The 22,561-nt window shown below is 39.0% G+C and overlaps 1 protein-coding gene across 2 annotated transcripts in view; it reads left to right on the plus strand.

Annotated features, from left to right (window-relative positions):
- Positions 1-10,480, plus strand: part of TSNARE1 (t-SNARE domain containing 1) — a 138,068-nt gene extending 127,588 nt beyond the window's left edge. For both annotated transcript variants that reach the window (XM_072410571.1, XM_072410572.1), the window contains 2 exons: positions 8,666-9,104; positions 9,449-10,480. In XM_072410571.1, the coding sequence (XP_072266672.1) occupies positions 8,666-9,104; positions 9,449-10,005 (996 nt within the window). In that variant the 3' untranslated portion in view covers positions 10,006-10,480. The remainder of the gene's footprint in view (positions 1-8,665; positions 9,105-9,448) is intronic.
- The last annotated feature ends 12,081 nt before the right edge of the window (positions 10,481-22,561 follow it).

Here is a 22,561-nt window from a genome sequence, read left to right on the forward strand (position 1 = left end):
AAGCCATAAACAGAATTCTGCCACCAGCAATGGACATGGCAAAGCCACCATTGGCAAAGAAATCTCTATGGAATGTCTCTCCCTTGCAGTCTTTATTCACTACAATCCATTCCTATACATCCAAAGATCTATAGATATGTGTGTGTGAACGCCAACAAATACATAAGAAAATGGCAGTACGATGATTGAATATATGAATTTTTAACATTTTTACAGTTTAGTTCACTTCAACTTCATGTAACAGGCAGCTGCAGATGTTCCCATCTTTTATTAGACAGTTCAGATCATTTGAATGAAAGATAATTAAAATTCATTAACATGGGAAATGTATCTTGCAATTATCATATCTCAGTGTTAAGTGGCGTAGCAGGGGAGATAAAAGGGCTTACCTGGAAGTCTTCACTTTGTGCATTAAACATGAGCTCTCTCCTGGAGACGCGCCATCTGCTTCCTTCATCTCCTGTCTGCAGAGTTTATCCACAAGCCACATCTACAAAGGTCACCGCCTTGAAGTCTTCTCTATTTTTAATTTTCTGTAAAATTACCGTAAAATTCCCTTAAGCTACATTTCCACCAAATCTTTGCACCTGCCATAAAGGAAGCCATTTAAGACCATTTTCTGTCGGCATCTCATGGATTTAGGGAAAATTATTCTTCTAATACTTAATATTTTTGACATGCAAATTTACACATTGCAGCCTGCCAAATCAGCATCGGGCTACAGCCAAACCTCAGATCCTTTTACAAAAGATTGTGCCATGCATGAAATATTGCTGGCTACACACACTTGCTTTTTTTTTACAGATAGAATATGGCAGCAATCTATTAATGCAGAAGGTAACTGAGTGAGCAAGTGAAGTCACTATTTACAAACCTTTAAGCCAAGAAATTTCTGCAACCATCACTGTAGTCCTAAAGCAATGTTAAGTTGTTTCTTCAAGCTGCAAAGGTCAAAGGGTTTCCACACCTCCCTGATAGGGTGACATTGCGTTCATATATCTGTATTAAGGTAAAGACCAATGTGGCCTCTTGCAGTCCTATACTGCGTTCTCCCTTCTGATTTAAGTAACCGCAGCAATTAAAGTTTCCCTGTCATGAGAAAGTTGTTGGAGCTGCTGTGGCTGATACCCTTTGTAAGTACTAGCTAACTATCAGGGAATTTGCATTCTCAGAAGTTCAGCAACAGCAGGCATCGTTATTTTTTATATAATTGTGTCCCTTTAGGATAAGTAACAAGCAGCATTTATTATTATTACGCAGCAATTATATAGCGTCAACATATTACACAGAAAGTCAAAAGTCATGTCACTAGCTGTCCCTCAAAGGAGCTCACAATCTAATGTCCCCACCATAGTCATATGTCATTATTACAGTCTAAAGATCAAGTTTGGGGGAAACCATTCAACTTACCTGCATGTTTTTGGAATGTAGGAGGAAACTGAATTACCCGGAGGAAACCCAAAGAAACACAGGGAGAACCTGCAAACTCCATGCAGATAGTGTCCTGGCTGAGATTCAAACCTGGGACCTAGCGCTGCAAAGGCCAGAGTTCTAACCTCTGATCCACCGTGCTGCCCACATGGCACCGTGGCATGCAGAAAGAAGGATTAGGATGGCAAAAAAAACCTTGTTATACAACCCATTTTTGGTAAAGGAAGGAAACTAGAGAAAGGGACAGAGACTGGCGTAAAACTACTCACCCTTTCTATGTTTCCAAAAATAAAAGAAATGTTTTGCCTAGAATAGGAGTGTTTGATTGTTTTTTTTTTTAATTTAGGTTTTTATTGAAAGGAAATTAAGGAGACAGGACAATAAAGAATTATTTAGTACAACAGTACATACATCAGGTATTAAAGAACTCCAATAGAAGTTGGAGTTCTTTAATCAGGAATAACTCTGGTTATTGTAGGTGTGCATACACAGCATGAATTAACAACGACTATGGGCTTGAATATTAAAGTGGAACTATGCAGAAATGAGCTTGTAATAGTAATGTGAAACTTTAATGGTCTTATCTTCTTGAAAGCTTGATTTTTGGGGTAATTGTATGCAGGGGGAGCACTACTGGAACAGCAAAGGTTGGGGGAAAAAGATGGGCTAACAAATATGTATAGGCATAGGATGATTGGTGTGGGGATGGAGACGGGGGAAGAAGTTGAACAATAGAGGGAAGAGAAGGAGAAGAAAATGGAGGGGAAAGGGGGGACTGCCCTGCCCTTAAATAACTCCATAATTCTGGGGATTCAAAGAGAATATGATCGTGTTCTCCCCAGCCCCTTTTAGTCGGGTGCACCACCCGGCACTTTTCAGTAGCCACCAAGCTGTTTTTGGATGGTTACTGATGAGTTAGGTCACAATACAGCGGCTGCCACCCACCTTAAACAATTTTCTAGGTTGAACACTGTACAAGTTTTTTTTATCTATATTCAGGACCGGAAGCGACATGGTGCTTGTGCGGGGCCGAATCACAGTATTCCCCGCCTTGCTATAACCACTCTATCTCTGGTGAGTGAACGTCTTACGAAGGGAGGCATGCTTAAGTTTATTACACGTCTACCTTAACCATCCGAGGCATTTGTTTCCAGCTACTGCCTACAGTGAAGAGGGAAGCTATCCTCCATATCAGGGACATCCTTACATCACCACCAATCAGCTGGACACAAGGTGAACACAGAAATCTCCCCATCTACAGCTCTACCTGACATTTGAATAGGTGATCACAGGATATCCTATTTCCTCCATACAGAAGGAGGTGTTAACTAGGGGACAGAACTACCCTCTAATGTAATGGGAAACTCCCAGACGTTCTTAACTTGTACATCCACATCAGAAAGCCAAGTATCAAATATTCCAAATTGTAATCTTAGTACCATCTAACTTCTATTGTTTCTCCAGATTACTTAAAGTTCATTAATTCATACTGCATCAATAAATTACATTGTACCATTGTAACAATAAATTACATAATCATAAATCAATTTTATTATTCCATATATTAACTCTTTTACATATTAACTTCAACATAGATACAAATATATGATTTTTTTGCCCATAACTTTTTAGCAGTCTAGTTTAGTCGTAGTATTGATGTACATGGCAAGAGAAAACAAAGGGGGCCCACATCCTCTGGCAATGCCATTATTCTTAAAGAAAAGGGTTGGAAACTTAGGACCTTGTTCAGTTCTGGAAAGTTTATTGCGTTTAAAAGGTAGATCCATTCGGACTCCTTTTGTAATATATGTTTGTCCCAATTTCCTCCTCTTGGGTCCTCTGATATCTGTTCTAGGGCCAGAAATCTTAACTCGTCAGTATTGAAGCTGTTGCACTTTCCCATGTGGAGACTCATTGGGGTGACTTTTTTCCAGTTTTGATGGCATCAATATGTTCAAAAATTCTTCTTTTAAATTCCCTTTTTTTTTTTAAGTTTCCCCTACAAAAAAATGGCTACAGCTGTAAAATACGGGATATATTATTCCTTTTGTTTGAGATTAGGAGTAATATCTACGGGTGTCTATATCTTGTCCTCTTTTCTGTATATCCAGTAGCATTGTCCGCATGATCCACAAGGGAAGGTATCTCCTTCAACCTCTGAATCTTTTCTGTTTCTCTCAGTTTCATAATGGCTGTTTACCAATTTGTCCTTCAGAGAGGACAATTTTATAAATGTTAGCTGTGTTTATCTATTTCTGTTTATTAATAGTTTGATTTGAAGTGAGAATTGGCCAAAATTGACTGCAAATATTCCTTAGTGTATGTTGTTGTTCCGAATAACAAGTGATAGTTCCCACTTGATCGGCTTGTTCAATGCTTTTTTTGGCTGTAAACAGTATTTCCGTTCTCCCCCGTTTTTGACTCTGTTATAGGCTTTCCTTAAAGTGGTCTTCCTATAGCCTATTTCCAATAACCTGCTTTGTAAGTCTTTTGCAGTCATTTTAAATTCATCATCCCTAGAACAATTTCTCCTGGTTTTCAAGTTTTAAGAATACTCCTTTTTAGTGATACAGGGTGCGCACCTTTTGCCAACAAGATTGTGTTTCCTGACATAGGTTTACAAAACAACTTTGAGGATATCGTTAGATCTAAATTGATGCAAGTTTCTATGTCCAGTACGGGATGGATGTATCACTATGTTGCATTGTGAACTTGGGATTGAAGTCATTCATGCAAATCTTTTCAAAGAACTCTTAAGAACAATGCTTCAGAGTCATGCCATAGGATGAGTACATCATCGATGTACCTCCGCCATAGTCCAGCGCCTCATCTGTAATGATTACTCTCTCCCAACCCCCCAGTGCCCAGGTTGGCATAGGTTGGGGCACAACATGTCCCCATTGCCACCCCTGTACCTGGAGGTATGTATCTGTACTAAAGGTAAATGCATTACAGTGAACGTATGTATTCTAAAAAGGGCTAGGATCAACTCATTTTGTTTTGCAATATTTTGACTAGTTGCACTCAAAAATTCTTTGATTACTGTGATCCTCCTATAGTGGGGTATGCTCGAATAGAGCTCTTCAATGTCTACTGCTACCAGACAGCAACCCCTTGGTACAGTAATTCCTTCCAAGACTTAAAAGTATCCTTTAAATAGGATGGCAAACCTATTACAAACGGTCCTAAGTAGTTGTCAACCAACTGGCTGGCCTGAAATGAAATTCTCCCAATTCCCCACACAGGAATTCTTCGGCAATTTGTGATTCTTATTGTTAAGGTAAGTAAACACTTTATTATCAATAACCCCTTTGTATTTCGCTGTAGTAGTTAATGTATAATACTCTTGATAGTATTCTTGATTTTTTAAAATCAATTTTTACATACCATTCTGGGTTCCCTAGTATTTTCTGACACATCTGTATGTATTGCTCATTTTACATGACTACAACGTTTCCGCCTTTATCAGACGTTTTATCTGTAGTATTATTGATAGATTCTAAGTGCCTCCCTCTGCCTCCTTGTTAAATTTCCTTGCCATTTCGGTATCTCCACAGTACCAATTGCCTGTGACACTTGTTGAACAAATGTATATATAGTGGGATTTTGTCTAAGATCGGGGAACAGATGTTATTTAGTGTTAACTGTAAACACATTCCCATTGTTTTTCCTCTCATCAGTACTAATTTCAACTGAGACCTGGGATTCCTCTACATAACTTTCTTCCCATGATTCCATGAGATTTTTAAGGGTTCGAAATTCTTCTATACTGTAACGTTCACATAACTTACTATAGTCGTCTTGTTTTAACTCTTTATCAAAGAGAACTTTATAGAATAGCCTTCTAGCGAAGTAAAATCCCAGTAAAATTTTTCTGGCCCTAACCCGTCCTTTGATAATGTATATACTAATATTTTTATAGGTATAAACACAAGTTAGTTTTTAATTTGTATTATCTCCAAATAGCATGAATTTCACCAACATTATGCAGCCTGCCTTAATGCATTCATTGCAATAACATTCATAAAACATTAAAGTTGGTCCAATAAAAGATGTTGTAAACCGGTATTAAAGAACCGTAAACCAGAATATAACAATATCCAGGTCCTTAAAATCCCAAGTGGATTTAATTTTGTTTTACTTGTTTGTTCATCATTGTAAGAAGCTGCTTTCTGTGATACATAAGATACATAAGAAAATCTGATTTTGTAGCAAACTTTTTGTTTTTTCAAGTAGTATTTATATTTTAGTTTTAATTTCTTTTTTTTTTTATAGAGAAAGGCAGCCAGTGTGAGTTTTGGGGCAAGGTCCATGATATGACAAGGAGGCATCTGGCCCCAAGAAGTAGAAGCTTCTATGAGGTTGTTTCTAGAGTAATAAGTCCTTTTGAGGATATCATTGACACAAAAAAATTCATAAAAATCAAAAAATCTATTTGGAGGACCTCATTGTAGCAATAAAAGTCTAATATAAGGGTGTCATTGACACAATAGAAATCTAATATAAGTGTGCCATTGGAGAAATAGAAATCTCCTATGGGGGTTTCATCAAGCAAAAGAAGTCCATTATGAGGGTGTTTTTGGAGAAAAGAAGCCTATCGCATCCTGAAAAATCACTAGAGATCTGTTAAAAGACTGCTTACAGCACTTTGCTCTGTCTGTTTTGTGCACTTGCTCTGTGTTACCATTACAGTTTAGTTTTTTAGCTTTTATAGCCTATCATATAAAGGCGGTTCAAACCTGCATTGGGGTCAAACAATCCCACTCGGCCACTTGTACCACAACGCTGGTTTTTAAAGTAACGGTCTGCAGACTGGTGCAAGTGGTCCAGTACTGCGCACTGCTGCCCCCATTCATTTTCTATCTTGTTGCCATGGGTAGACACATGTAACATCTCCCCTGCAGTTCACTGGTACAAGAAAGCGATTCCCACTCTGCAACCTTACTGCCAGTCTTAACCGGCTGAAAAAAAGCCTCAAATACATCAAATTCAACCACTAGAGAGATATATAAACTTAATAAGATCCCTGCAAATTCTAGATCTATATGCACAGTTGATCCAGAGTATAGCAAAAAAATCTTTATGAAGTATGATTTATTTACGATTTTTTTCGATTTAAAGGGGGAAAAAAACATCCTTCCAAGGCAATACATACAAATGACAAATTTGCATTAATTCACCCCAACTTATCAAATTCATTCAGCCATCGTGAGTCAGGAGAACAATTGGTACTTCCTGGTAGAAGTCATGATCACGATTTGCACCCCCCATTGTCACATATGACGACACTGGTATGTGGTAACTGGCCCAGCACTGTCACATGAGGGTGGGTCGGGAGAGTCCACAGACCTGTATAATCTCTATATAGAGCCATTTCCCTCTTGGGGGCAGATTGCGTAAGCAGTAGTTGGAAAGATTCTTTTTGCTGCTGGAAGAAAGAGTTATCCATTCATAAACAAAACATCTATTTGTTTTAAAGTTTAACTCCAGGCAAAAAGCTCATTTCAGTTCTGAAATTTTTATATATGAATTGTTTTATCTGATAAAAGATTTTTAATTCTATTCAGTTGATAATGCAATCCAGACTTCTTTCAGACAGCACATCCAATTGCTTGGCCACCCTGTAGACTTCATAAATTAAATAAAGGATTATTATAGCAGAATCCCTGTAGGCAGCTATTTCTGAACTCCTGAACATGCTGGATGCCTGGCTGCTAATAGTTTGCATTCTAGGTCCATAACAAATTTGTAGATAAGTATTACACTCCTTCTATAAAATAACTCAATATTTAGCTCCATGGCATAGAATAACCATCAGTTGGAATGTCATCTAATGCACGCCCCATGTTTCCCACGGGACTGGTTTATGTTTATAGAGCTATACTTTTCAACACTGTGCAAAGTAGCAAAGCCCTGATTGACTCGGGGTGCTGCCCATCCTTCTGCTGGTGCCAGTACTGCTGTGCAGAGCATTCTGATATTTTGACCTGTTAAGGTACTAACACTGGTTATATGTAAAAATACACCTAATGATTTTTTATAACTTAAGTTATGTAGTGGTTTTATATCTTCTTAGGGTTCAGCTTTAACGTAACCATGTCAGGTTAAAAAAAAATCCTTCCCCTGCTGCTAGAGCTCTGTTTGTTCTCTAAAGAAGAGAAAGCTTCCTCTGAAGTTTGGTAAGAAACTGTGTGTATCCTGGTCACCTGCTGCACTTTGATTCCCCCTACCCAATCCCCACATTCCTATTCTCTTGTAGTGTCCTAAGGTAGCATGAACTTTAGTGGGAGGTGAATGGTTTGAAGTATTCTCCCCACTATTTTTTTTTAAGCGGGTGGGAAGAAGCTGTAAGCAGGTGGCTGCCCCTGTTTTGTGACCCAGCTTTTAAGTAACCATCCAAAAACAACCAGGTGGTTACTGAAAAGTCCTGGGTGGAGCACCCAGCTAAAAATGGCTGGGGAGAAAGCTGTGTGTGGAGGGGGTAGGCGGCAAGGATTGGCACTCCCAGAGTGTCAATTTCTTTGTAGGCTTCAGAAAAAGATTTCTCTTCAAAGACACAGCCAGCATGAGAAGTAAGCAAGAAGTCTTTTCATTTGCAGAAAGCTGTATGGTTAGTTTTAAAATTCCTTAAAAGAAATCCAGAGAATAGAAATATGAGAGCTGTCAAAGTATATTTTCTTTTAGAGGTGATCATCTAGTGCCAGAATCTGGACTGTTTGATTTCAGTGCAGTAGATCCAGTTGCAGAAGGTGTCTGCGCTTTATTATAATTTTCACTTGGAGTCGAGAATCTTTCAGTTTGCTACCTTATTGCGGCAGCCTCCTGCTGAAACAATATGGTGCTGAGATCCCGACAGTTGACTATGATAGCTCTAATATTTCTATCCTCTCAGGTAAAGCAACATGTCAGTAGTAAACCTTAGACATGTAGGCCTTAACTGCAGTGGAGATCTTAAATGGCAGGCTAGCTTGAGATTGATTCCTAGTCAACAAATGTTACACTTGTAACTGATATTGATCAGAGTTGAAAATTAGAATTGAATAGCCAACAGTTTAATCTCAAGCTACTAAGAAATTAAAAATCTCCTGTGCAGTTATGCAGTGTGTGATTCAAGTGGCCTGGAACAACCTGCAAAGCAGCTTGAATTTTGTAACTACAGTAGAATTTTTGTTTTTGTGATTTGGCTTTTGTGGAATCTGGTACCAAAATGCCCCTTCTTGTTTCATTTCACAAGAGGCGCAACCTTAGAATGGCCTGTGCACCCCGAAAGAGAAAAGAGAAGTTTTCTCCTTTGGAACTGGAAATTTTGGTGGCTGAAGTAACCAAACACCACTCGAAACTGTATGGAAGCGAGAGGGTCAACCTTAGCCAGCCAGCAAGAGAGAGGATCTGGTTGGAGATAGCCAAGAAAATCAACGCCGTGGCAAGGTCTCCAAGAACCACCAGAGATCTGAGGAGGAGATGGGATGATATGAAAAGACGGACTAAAGAGAAACTGGCTCTTATAAAGAGATCTGTTACATCTGGAGGACTAAGTAGGAGCCCAACTGGAATGCATAATGATACAAACAGTGATGTTTATCCTGGGTATGGTAATGATGACGAAGATGACGACCATGATGACGTTGATGTGGAACTTGATGCACCTCACATAGCTCTGGAGCTTCAGTCAGGTAATACAGGCAGAAGGGGTGGCTTGGAAGTGGTAGCAATGGTCCAATTTTTATTGCAGCTGGTATTGCATGGTGATTGTTGTAGTTTAAGATTCACATGGGCACAGTAGTAGTGTGCTCTTGTGTAGTCAATTCTAAATTGATTCATGCTTTTTTGAGTTCTGACATTTCATGTTCTCGATTGATAATTAGTAAACAACTTCCATTAGAGTGCTTTAATTTTGTATCTCTGGATACGGCTTTAGTTTTCTTCTGTAACTCAGGATTTTTCTTTCATTTTTAAGTCAGTAATTTTATTTTTATATTTTTTTTTTATTTTATCATTTTTTTTTTAAATCCCACAGATGAAGAGGAAAACGGCCCAGGTTGCACGTGGGTGCCTCTTAAAACTATTGAAATGGTCACTACGGAGCATGACATGTCTGACCATCCGGTGATTATTCAGACTTCGGCATCTTCTCCGTCACCTCCTTCCTCCCCTCAAAACCAGGCGAAATCTACCTACGTAAGAAGGCTTTCTCAGACGCCTCCACACCCGCGCCGACAGCACGAAGTTTCAGAGTTTGAGAAGCAGCTCATGGAGAGTCAGGTCCAGCAGAACACGCTTTTGTCTTCTTGGTACCAACAACAAACTTCTTTAATGGTGCAGCAAAACCTCATCTTAGAAAACCTTGTGGAGCAAAGTAGACGTTTAGCGGATAATGTTGAGATCCTAAATCGGACCTTGGAAAGAATGGTGGACACTAACCATTCTCGCAAGGCAGCTGCACACTTTGTAAAGGATCGAGTGCCAGCTTCATCAACCAGGGCTTCCTCTCGAGCATCCGGGGGCCAGTCAGGTGGACACTCTGGATCTGAAACATATTCTGGTATGCTCCTAAAAGTTGAAGAGGAACAATAATATCGTCTTTACCAAACTCTGCTAAAAACTTTTCTTAGAACAACTTTTGTATTATCACAAAAAAAATTCTATGAACTTTTTTTTTTTTTTGTAGGTCATTAGAAGAGAAATACTTCCCTTATACAATGCATACATAGAGCCATTTTTGTAGGTTGTGAGATATACTGTTCATATTTTCTATTTGGATTTATTGGTTTGTGAGAAAACATTTTTGTACATGTTCTTTTTACTCCGAGATGATATTTTTCTTACAAAAGTTAAAAAAAGATTTTTATTAAAAAAAAAAAAAAATTTAAAAATGATATTTATCGTGCAGGAACAGGGTAGGAATACATAACCCTGTATGCTTAGCTCATGATGACATTTTGCTGGATCCATACTCGAAAGCAGCATTACAGGACCAGCAGAAGTTTTGCTTTCTTTTGTTTTCCCATGTACGATTTCAAGTGAGTCCGTTTACAGTCCAAAAAAGAAACCCAAAGATTTTTATTTCCTTAAAATATTTTTTAATACAAAGCATTAGGCTTTGGAGCTACTACAAGTACCTGTGTCAGGTTTACCTGCTTGTCTGGTAACATGTTTTCAGTGTGTCTCTGCAATGTGGGCACATTTCATTTTCTTTATAACTTATTGCTGTAAAGCAGAGTTTCTCAACCAGGGTCCGGTGCATCCCTAGGGTTCCTCCAGAGGGCGCTAGGAGTTCCTTGAGTAATTTGCGCCTCTCAGGTCAGACTAAGTGACACCAATGATCTTTTTGGCTGTCTGTAAGGGTGACATTCTTCCCAATGACCAGCAATTTATTATACATGGATGAATATATTATTTGGAGTTCACTATGATGTGAAGGGTTCCCCAATGCTAATGGCTGCTTATATAAAGGATATAAAGGATATAAAGGCTAAGGCCTTACACAGCCTCGAAACAGCCTTGCTTTGTTGACAAATCTGCAGTCAAGAGGATTCTAGAGAAAGCACCAGTAAGATAGAAAATCCATTGGAAACAATACTTCCTAATGGTTTTCTAAACATCCAATTAGTGCTCTTTGCATACAGTGCTTTTTGATTGCAATGTCATTGTTGCTCGGCAGATCTTTCTGCTAGCTCAATTTGCCTAATATCTGGGGTCTATTTTTACTTGCATAGTAGTCCTGAAATTCTGGCAGGAGGCCTCAGGGAATTACAAAATGGAACTGACAAATAGTTTATAAATGCAATCTTGCATTTTTTTATACCATATTAATACCAAATATTTTTTGGCCTTGGATTTTATGATTTACTACAGAATTACAGAGATGCTGCAAGTAGTAAGCAACTTCTATCAATCTGCCAAAAATCCAAAGAGCCCCTAACTTCTGTTTGAACTGACAACACAGAGCCTCTGCTGCATTAAAATCCCAATCAGTGTTGTTGGCTCTTCTATAATATACAGAACAGTTTCCCTCTCTCATCTCCATAACCTAAAATGAAGGAGCTCTGTAGTCCAGCAGGGGAGAACAATTTTCGTTAACATTGTTTGGGATTATAGTTCAGCAGATTCAGAGTTGGTAGAGCATACAGGAAGCTTGGATTTCAAGATATATTTATTCTGTACCTAAAGAGGACTGACGGCATTAAATATGGGAAATGTGCACATATTGCAGAGATGTACTAAATCTGGTTTTTATTCTTATTTTAGTTTTTTCTTTGTAATTTTACCCAGAGATGCACATTAATAATTAAATATGCTGAAAGGCAGTGATTTGTTGAATTGTGCGGTTCATAAATCAACCAGATTCCATATTATTAAGCTAAATATATACTCATTTATTGAGAGCTGTTTTTTTCACAAAGAGATGTATTAAGAGAAGTAAAATAACATTGGATGCTAAAGGGCCAGTAAATTAAATTTTATTCCGAGTTATTATAGAAAGAAGAAAAACATTACTTGAGATAGTTTTCATTCTCTTAAAAGCAAGCTGGATATACTGTACATTAAATTGAAATGTTCTATGCATTTGAGTTTTTTTTTTTTATCTCATTAGACAGAGGGGCCATTCATAACATTATTTTGTGGTAAAGCATGTTTATTCATTGTCATTCATACTCATTGACACCCCAGTACACATGCTGCAGCACTCCATATTGCAAGTTAACAAACTACCCAGTATTCTGGCATGCTGCATTGCAAAAATGATGCCGGTGTGGAGTTTTTTTAATAGTTATCTGCAGTATTTTCTATTTTGTTTTTCAAGCTGGGTGGGAAGAAGTTGTAGGGAGGTGGCAGCCTCTGTACTGTGACCCAAATTTTCAGTAACCAGCCAAAAACAGCCCGGTGGTTCTTGGTGGTGCACCCAGCTATAAAGGGCCGGGGAGAACACTTGGTATTTGCATTGTCAGCCAATTTATTTGAATAGCTACCTTAACATAACATGTGTTTAGATCAAGGTGTACATGGGCCCTCAATGTAGTTGGTACCACTATTCTTCCATGGAGTATTGGACAGAAAATATGCTGCCTGCAGAAAAAAAGAAAAAACCTTAATGGAATAATGAATATATTTCAAAGAGATCTGGTAGAGGTAAGAGACCCTGTCACCTATCTTCCCATAAGAATATTTGTACATATGACATATTTCAGGCACCAGGATTTACATGATTGTGCCATCTCCAAATGGCATCTTAGTCCAGGAAGAAGATCAGTCGGGATGCCTGAAAAAAGATGACGCCAATCTCCTTTGAAATAGAGACAAATTAAGGTATTGTTAGGGTGATTATTCCAAAGAGACATTGTGTATTGAATATGCAAAATTTTATATTGGTCCTGACACCTAATGTCACACATATAGGACTGATATTCTAAAGTAAGAATAGTTATCACTGTTACCAGATTGGCCTTCCTCTTCACATCTTGTTAGCATGGAAATCTTGTGGTGCCTGTTCTGTGTTTATTCTGGCAATGAGGTATGCTGTCATTACATTGCACCGTGCAGTGCATGACCCCACTGTTCTAATGAGAGGATAGCACCTGGGCTGCACTGTACTAAAAAGGAAAGCTCTGGTCCAATTTTGCTTACAATGGTTGAATACGTTTGTCAAGGGATAGGGATCATAATTATTCCAGGTCACCATTCCAGGTAAAGTTAATAGTAGTCTAGCAAATCCCTCCCACTTATATCTTCCTGTGCCTTGCTCCCCAGGTCCTCTGATCCTCCTGCAAAGTTGAGGGGTGAAACCTTTATTTTGGATAGTTTTTAAGCTCCCACAGGATCTTCTCAGGTAACAGTGTTTGAGCTAAACGATTAGCCACCCTAAAAGCCCTGGATCCCAGGGGGATTTGAAGATTCCATGCTGCTCTAAGGCTGCCCAGAAGTAAATCCTAGGGTCTGCATAGGCTACATTAGCAAAGTTGAGTGAGTGGAGGTTGTTCTTTCCCAAGAACGTCACATTAGCTTTAAATGGACAAACTGACGAATTCTCTTAGAAGGTACAATTGGGCTGTACAAATTTTACAGAGGTTGTGTCCTTAGTTACCATTCAAATTTCTTAACAAATAAAGCTATCATCCCAGCAGATCATACTATTTTTGGCTTGGTCGATGTCGATCACCTGTCCCACTAGGGGTGCTATGTAATGCAGGGTGGAGGTTTGAGCCCATGGACTGGCCAAGGAGCAGAATCGAATTAATATCCTGGTATTCTCCAGAGCCTCTAGAGGTGAGGGTGTTGCACTGCAGACTGTTACAGTTGTGGCCCTTGGGCAGAACAGTATGAAGTACTAAATCATTGAGTAAAAGAATAGTAAATTATAGCAGGGGTACAGGCAGGCAGCAAATATGCAAGGTCAGAAACAAGAGCCTGGGGTCTGGTATCAGAAAGCAACTGACGAATACAGGAAGACAGCAGGAGCTGGGTGACACAGTAGTCTGTAGACATGTTGCTCGAACAATGAGCACTGTTTCTCAGCCAGCTAAATAGCCAGGGACTATCAAGAGATATCTTGTGATTGGTTGATGGGAGGGGCGATGCTGAATAAACATGCCTGGGACAGGAGCAGGCACTTTTGCAAGGAAAAGGTAAGTGTGACAGCCCCAGATAGAAAGCACCACAAGAAAATCCTACGCATTCACAATAATATCCCAACTTGGTAAAAATCAGCCAAATGTGTCCTTCAAAAATTACATTAAGTATGTTGGGCTCAATGATCCCTGTTTCTTATATTACAGGGGGCACTTTATTACTGTAAAGTCCCTTCCATAGTTCAGTTTGTTCTCATTGTAGTATCCTCCATATCCATCACAGTGTGTCCATGTAGTCATCATAAATTGTGCAAAGGTGTAGCCTTTGGAATCCCAGAAATTGTATGATGCTCAGTTTAAAGTACACTAAACTAAATGGAACTGTGGCTAGACTGTGGACATTTTTTAACAAGCAGTAACTAAGCATTTCAACAAGATCTCATTGGTGTTAGACACTGCGGATCAATTCTTCTTCAAAAGTCTTCTATCAGTTATAATTTGACTGCCTACTGTCCTGCTGATTTCTAATGAAAACAGAACAGGTAAACGGAGAGGGGAGAACCACCACTGGACTTGAATGAATGTATTCTTCTAATGAGAGGTTAAATTACTCCATAGTGTCTGTGACTGCAAAAAGTATTGGGGGAATATGCAAACTTGCATTAAAACTAAGGCTGACCTGTGTTGTGTGCATCCATGTGCCTTAAAATGCTAAGGTTAGATATACTACAATAGTTGCATAACTTCCCTCCTGGGTATCTACAGACAAGACAACATTGTTTTCTCTAGATTAGTGCTGGCTAAATTAGGGTTTTCTGCCAGAGATATAGGCAAGGTTGTTCTTTGCTTTATCCAGGCTGCAGCGTGTGCATCAATGTGCAAAAACACCTAGGAAGCCCTGCAGATTCTGACCATTTATTTGGTACCGCAGAGAGGAACATTCAGGACCCTTTGAAGATAGGGTTTTGTATAGTAAGATGATATATGGCCAAGCATGATTGGGCACCTGACCATTACACATTACACCATTATATATATCCTGTTGTTTGTTCCATTGCCAATCACGGTTACATCCTTTACTGTTCTGCAGAGATCTCTTTTACATAATTTTGGACAGTGCCTGTGGGAATGTGATCCCATTTGTGAGGTCAGATCCTAATGTAGGGTGAAAATTCCTGACTCACTATTCTAATTGGAGGACCTGAGATGCACAGATTGCTCAGGGAACCCCTAGCAACCTCTGGAGGAACCCTAGGATTTCACAGAATCCTGGTTGGGAAACACTGGTCAGTAAATCAATAATTTGAAATAAATTCATGCATGTTTAGACCTCCAGCCATTTGGCCATCTTTTTGTATACAGTCTCCAAATATTGCAACAGTTTAACCTTTATAAATCCAGGAGGGCTAGCACCATGGCTCATTTTATTCTGTGGTCCCTGCATCAAGAGTGGACGCGCAGTATAAGACGAGGGCATCCACAAGGGGACACATATCTGAACAGACAAGGGCCCCTTAGGGGACCCAGTTGACATTGAGAATTCACAGACCACTGAAATTATAAGAATGTCTCAACATACATGAAGCCATTGGTTACACATGGCATTCCCTACAAAGACAGCTGGTTCCTCATATCCTTCAATATGGTGGCAAACCCCAGAGCCACCATCATTCTGGGGTCCCTATGCTAGAACTGTATGCTAAATGAATCCTGCACTGGTGATGAGCACGTTTACAATGGGAGACATAACTAAATGGACAAGACAATGTGACTTGAGGAGCATTCTATTAACGTTTGTAACTGGACTTCAAGCTTCCCACATTCAACGTCTTAGCTTGATCCAGTGAACCCCCATTTCTTGTTGAAGCTAGAAAACGTGTAAAGTTGTTCATTGCTCCCATCAATGCAATCCCTTCAGATTCCAATTCAGGCCACTTTAGCTTAGCGTCCCTATGAAGTAGGATGTCATATTCAAGGCACCAAAACTGTAGCTTTCCACTTCCCCATTTCCATAAAACTGACGCATTGTCAGCCCCCAAAGGTTTATTTGCAAGGGAATATTCCAAACATACACTATAAGCAGATGTAAACCCAAAATTAAGCAAAGTGAAAACCATTTATTGAGCAACTGGACCCTGAAAAATGTAAAAAAGCATTAAAATAGCATTTATGTCTTTACGTTTCTATAATGGTCATGTGACTGGTTGTGTTCACTGACTGGTAAAGGCTGGGGTCAAAATTCAGTTGCACTGGAACATCATGACATCATCAGGCAGGCCCTAATTGGTGGAAATATTTCAGGGTAGATTTATGCCATAGATTGTTTCCAGCCATAGAATGAATGGGTGCCCCACTGCGTCCTCCCCAATGGAATGCAAAAGTGGTCTTTGCTGCTGGTCATTTGGGTATGGTGGGTCGCTACACAACATCCGTGGAAACAGCTAGTAGTTTTCCCAAGATGACCATGAGCATTCATCTTGGGCAGTGAATACCTAGCGTTCGTATGGTCCATCAGTAGGTCTGCTTGATTACAGGACTGGGCAATAAGGTGACACAGGATGCCAACTTTTAGTACTGCAGTGGTGAATTCCCTGCCACTTCCGCATTTACAAGTTGTTGCATTACGCATTAACTATTTATTTTTATAAAGTTTTGCATACTACTGCTTAGTATGTGCTGGGTTGCAGCCGTTAGGTGGCAAAATGCCTTTTAATTTGCCCAGTGCCCAACTCCCTGTAGGGCTGGGCACATACCCAGAAGTTTGCTGTGCCCATCACTGAACTAATAATACACAAAAGGTGTGTGAATGGTCACTACAAAAGTTTAATTTCTTTTATATATATATATATATATATATATATATATATTATATAAATTAAATATATTACTTTATATATAATGGAATTAGAAAAATATTTTAGATACATCTATATTGCTTTCTATACCTTGGTTAAAGTAGAGCTTATCTTCAGGATTTTCCTGAATTATCATCTTCACTATGGTTTTGAGTTTGCAGCCTTTCCCAAATCTCTGCACAGAGCTGTTGCTTAACTTACAGGCAGAAGGAACTTAAACCACGGCATGTTCTAGAAAATTATTTTGAAGAACTATTAAGTTTTATAAATATTAGGCTGCGGTGTAATTTTTTTTAATGAGACACGGTAAACAATTTTAGGATAATATTTAAGACCCAACCCTCCCAATCGGCGCTAAGTTAACAAGAGCAGAGTCTCTGTATCTACAACCCAGGTACGAACTGCTAAATTCTTTGTAATGTGCAGGTGACCTGGAAGAGTTTTTTTCTTTTATTATCTCTATACAACCCTATATTTTCAATGGTGGCAATTTTGCACTTTGCACAGCAGATTAGCAGTGACACTGCAGTGCAGTCTTCCTCCTGTATGACAGATTTACTTTAATGTTATTCATCCATTGCCCCTCCTGTGGCTCCTCAGATCCTGCAATGCTACTTTAGAGTCTCTGGGATTTGTTGTAGTATTAGTCATAGGTGGGGCTACAATGATATTCGGTGTCTTGCATGAAGCTGCATCAACCTACTCAAGGTCTCTCCAGTCTGCTCTCAATATTCACAATCACAGAAATAGGTTGTCTATTGTAGCCATGTGCAGGGGTATCAGCTGAAAATAAAGGATTTGTACAATAAAACATTAAGGAGGGATGTCTGGTTGTCACTATGGATGGAAAGACCCCCTGCTGTTTGACTATCAATAAACTATGGTGAATCAGCCTCCACATTGTCCTTTGTGTGTATTATATTTATACAGAGAGAGAAGGGTTTATAAAAAAATAAGGTAAGTGTATCCATCAAATAGAAAATAATTAAAGCTGAACCCTGAGATCAGTAAATATTGTCAAGACACAACAGTCATGAGCATTCTTACTGGAATATTGGTGATCTTTGTGTATTTCATCCAGATCCATGCAGTAGTCCAGTGTGTGACCCTTGTGCAGGAACTTCCTGTAATACAGACCTATCACTGCTGCTCTCTCTTTATGCAGGATGACTGGTCTTGTATCCACCCCTCACCTGTAGTTTTCAGCAGGCAGCCTGTAGTGGGTGGATTCCCATGTCCCAGTTATCTGCAACCTATGTACAGCACAATGATGTCAGTGCAGCGTTATATAGCAATATCCAGGTTTGCAAAACTATCTGGAGCACACAGATTTTTATACTTAGTGGATATAAAGTCTATATATAAAATGAAATGATTTGTTCCCAGAATTCAGCTTTAAAGTAAGTGTACCTTTCTAATAATAAATTTGTAATAAGGTAAATGTATTATTATTATAAGTAGTAAACAGGATTTATTTAGCACGAACATATTGCGCAGTGCTGTACATTAAATAGGGGTTGCAAATGACAGAAAGTGACTTGGGGAGGCAAGGATGCCCCGAAGAGCTTACAATCTAGGAGGTGGGAGAAGACCCCTTGTAAATGATATTCAGTGGTTTTCCTCATCATTTTTACCAGCTTCCAGTTTTCTGGCCTTCCAGCTGAAGGTTAGCAATCTTTGAGCAGATTTCTTGAGGGCTTTAAAGCAGCCACAGTTTGTAGGTGGTACACAGATATCAATCAACACTCAAAGAACATAGAGTACCAAACCAGTGTTGTAAATGTGCTCAGAAACTATTTAATACCCTTTTTGGATACATAAAACACGTTTCAGAAGCCAAACACTCACTTCATCAGGGCTATGAAGAAGAGCAAATGAACAGTTCTGAAATGTCTGAAAACATGTTTAATAACATTTAGTAAAAAGTCAATAAAGAATACTGTAATAGAAAAGGCAATTCTAATAAACATAGTATCAACAGTTGTACTGAAAAATAGAACAATTCAGAAAACATATAAATATCAGTAAGACTTTAAAATCAGATGTCCTTTTAACAGATGAATATAAATCAGGTGGTGGTGTGCCTCATAAGTAAATGATTAGTACCTAATTTTCATACGTTTATAGATATTTCTGATTTTAAGCTCTGTATTATAATCCTAGCCTTGATAAAGGGGCCCCTGAAGTGTTTGCTGCATGTATCCATGTAGGATAACAAATTGTTTCTAGCCTTTTTTGCTTTGTGCTCTTGCTTTGTGTTGTGTGTTAGAGGTGTATAATCTCAGGACTGGATGGACAAAAGCACAAATCCTTTAAGCATGAAAAACATCATATATATATATATATATATATTTATTTGGCTGTTTGCCCGCTCCGGTTCATACATACTCTGTGCTGTAAAAGCTGTGTAAAGGTTTTAAATAAGATTTGTTTGTTTAGAATGAATTGATATTTTCTTTTTTCATTTGGGGGGGGGGTTATATTGGCTCATCTGACAGCTCCATTTTGTATTATCATATATGTTGTGGGGATGCCACATTTAATAAAGCCCTTTCTCAATTCCTGTCCCTGAGCTACTGTCAGCCATTAAAAAATGGTGGCATAGAAACTAAAGGTGTCATAAGGCAGCTGCCAGTTTACATATCAACTCTGCAGATAATGGGAAACCTAGTAGGACCCAATTATATCTAAGAGCTGCTGATAGCTCCATCACAGCCCATATACAGATTATCTGTGCAGGAGATTTGTCATCAGATTACCACCCAGCACCTTTCAGTAACCACCTGCCTACAGCTTCTTCCCTCCCAGCTTAAACAAATGTTTCTGGGGAGAATACCGCTAATGACCAGTGACAGATTGTCATTATATAATTCAATTGGGGCTTTTAGGCTTGAGGCTCAAATATGCTAAATTCCCAATTATGTAATTGGAATGGATAGGCTACATTTTCAGTGATGTCACTGGTCTCTGGTGAATGGATAGACTTCATTCTCTGTGATGTCACCAGTCTCTAGTGAATGGATAGGCTGCATTCTCAGTGATGTCACCAGTCTCTAGTGAATGGATAGGCTGCATTCTCAGTGATGTCANTGGATAGGCTGCATTCTCAGTGATGTCACCGGTCTCCAGTGAATGGATAGACTTCATTCTCTGTGATGTCACAGGTCTCTAGTAAAGGGATAGGCTGTACTCCCAGTAATCTCATTGGTCTCTATGGAATGGATAGGCTATATTCCTAGTGATGTCACTGGTCTCTACTGAATGGTTTGGCTGCATTCTCAGTGATGTTGCTGGTCTTTGGTGAATGGATATGCTGAATGATGTCACCAGACTCTTTGGGATGGATTGGCTGCATTCTCAGTCATGTCACTGGTCTCTAGTGATTGGATAGGCTGAATTCTCAGTGATGTCACCCGTCTCAATGGATTTGATAGGCTGTATTCTCAGTGTTGTTATTTGTCTCTAGTAAACAGGTGTTGGTCTCTGCCTTTAGAATGCAAACCACCATTTATTCAACAGTCTCTATTGTCCCAATGATAAACTCCCTGTGCTCATTATGCACAGCAGTAACTCGTTGTTGAAAGCAGCTAAATTGTCCTTAGTTGGGTTGCAGTGTATTGTGATGTTCCAAAGGTTAAAGAATAAATGCAAAGCAGATTAATGAACCTTAAGGTCAACAGCAGGACAGAAGGCGGTGATCTGCAGGTCACATTCAACTGTCATAAAACTCCAGTGGAACTTTGATGCAACTTTTTTGGATCTCCAAATCCAGGTAATGTCTCCTGAGTGCACATTTTGTCTGTCCACCTACACATGTCCCGTTATCTACTGGAGAACACCAAGCAAAAGCCAAAAGTGAAAATGACAAATAAAAACGGTAAAACATTGACAAAAGACGCAAACACTTTAGAAAGAATGTCTGGAAAAAACTGGTATGAAATTATAAGGCTAAAATTGTAGGTCTTTGTATCAAGGAGAACAAATGTAAAGCCTCTACAAGGATTCTTGATGCCTTTAGTCAAACATGGTGGAGGAAATTCAACCTGAGCTCCTTTGGTTCTGGTAAGATTTTCTGAAGCTGTAAAGAATAACAAATCAGGAAGGGTTGCTATTGTATGTCCCCTCATCAGCCCTTCTTCAGTCAGCACCTCAATGTTGGGATTGTCATTGTCCATCAGGACAACTATCTATGTCAAATAAGCAAAGCCTCTCTAGTGAAGGACCAGGAAGGTGGAGGATTATCTAATGGTCTGCCCAGCACAGTCATCATCTCAAATATACCAAGTAATTACAGAAAGATCCTTACTGAAAGGCAAAGCCAGTCACACCTTCTATGGGTGATCAATACTCCTGGTGGCCTATCACATGGAGACAACAGATGGCTATTGAACACAATTACACAATCAATGGTGGACTGTTGCCAGTCTCCAAAAAGCCTTTAAGATATTATAAAGAGAAAGTAGACTCAGGAGATCAGCAGCAAGAAAACAATGACAATTGTTGATAAAACAGTGTCTTAGAAAATTAAATGTCATTCAGTTAGGGGTTTACATCTGACTTTTTTTAACCGCAACTGTATTGTGTCCGCCAACGTTCACAGTCTTCCCAATACCATCTCAGCTTTTTGAATGACTGATGGATTTGGCATCTCATTTCCTGGGATTTTGTCTGTTTTATTCTCGCTGTTTATTTTTAGATGACGTTCTGAGCCCTTTAGCTGCAACATATTTTTCCCCAGGAAGTCACAGTTGCCCTATCGATGTACATACAGTGTATATGTTTTTATATATTTATATATATATCTTATTCTGGATTAGGGGTCAAAGAGCAAAAGGCTTAGCCATGTAACCAATCAATTACCCATCTCAGGCCCATTATGTTGGTATCCGGTTCTTAATATTGATTCATTTAACTTCAGCTCAAATTGGTGTTTTAAAGACCACTAGAGCTTCAACGTCTCTAAACCATTTAGTCCTGGGAAGGCATTAATAACACATAATGCGTCATATGACTTCCAAGAGTTTATATTTATTACCCTTTTCAGTTGTTTTTATGACTCTTAAAGGTCAATATGAAAAAAGGTCCTATGAAGTGCTGAGTGGCTTCAGCCATTATAGGTTATTTTCTCTTCTACATCCAACTTCCCCAGTAGTTGAACCCATATTTTATGAATGAACCGGCACTGGAGGAAGCCATTGTGTTTCCAGTCACCCCCGCTGTTGTATATAGGTTACATAGATTTAAAGTGGTACTAATTTTAGGATTAAATCAGACTTTCTTGACCTTTTGAACAATGGGAAACCTATAAATTTAAATTTTCAGGTCTTAGGGAATCCTAGCTATAATTATTATATCCACATCTCACAGTACATTAGTGTGGTGGTCAGTGGCAAGAATCCCACTCGTAAACATAGCCAAAAACATCATTGGTCTCATTGATGTCCTTAGAGGTCCATATTGCTCATGGAACCCCTATCAACCTGTGGTGGAACCCTTCTTTGAGAAACACTGTGTCAAATGAATAAAACCTAATATCCCATCTCTGCTGCAATAAAGTCCTGTAATGTTAATGCGCAGCATTAAGTGATGTGAGTAATATTCGTTCTACGTCAGTGTTCTAAAAATGATGCCCTACGTTCACAGTAATGTCCTCAGTCTTCTAGCTTGAGCAGCCTTTCTCAACCTTTTCCAAAATGGGGTTAACCTTAA

The sequence above is a fragment of the Pyxicephalus adspersus genome, chromosome 5 (genome assembly GCF_032062135.1).
Source record: "Pyxicephalus adspersus chromosome 5, UCB_Pads_2.0, whole genome shotgun sequence".
NCBI classification, from domain to species: domain Eukaryota; kingdom Metazoa; phylum Chordata; class Amphibia; order Anura; family Pyxicephalidae; genus Pyxicephalus; species Pyxicephalus adspersus.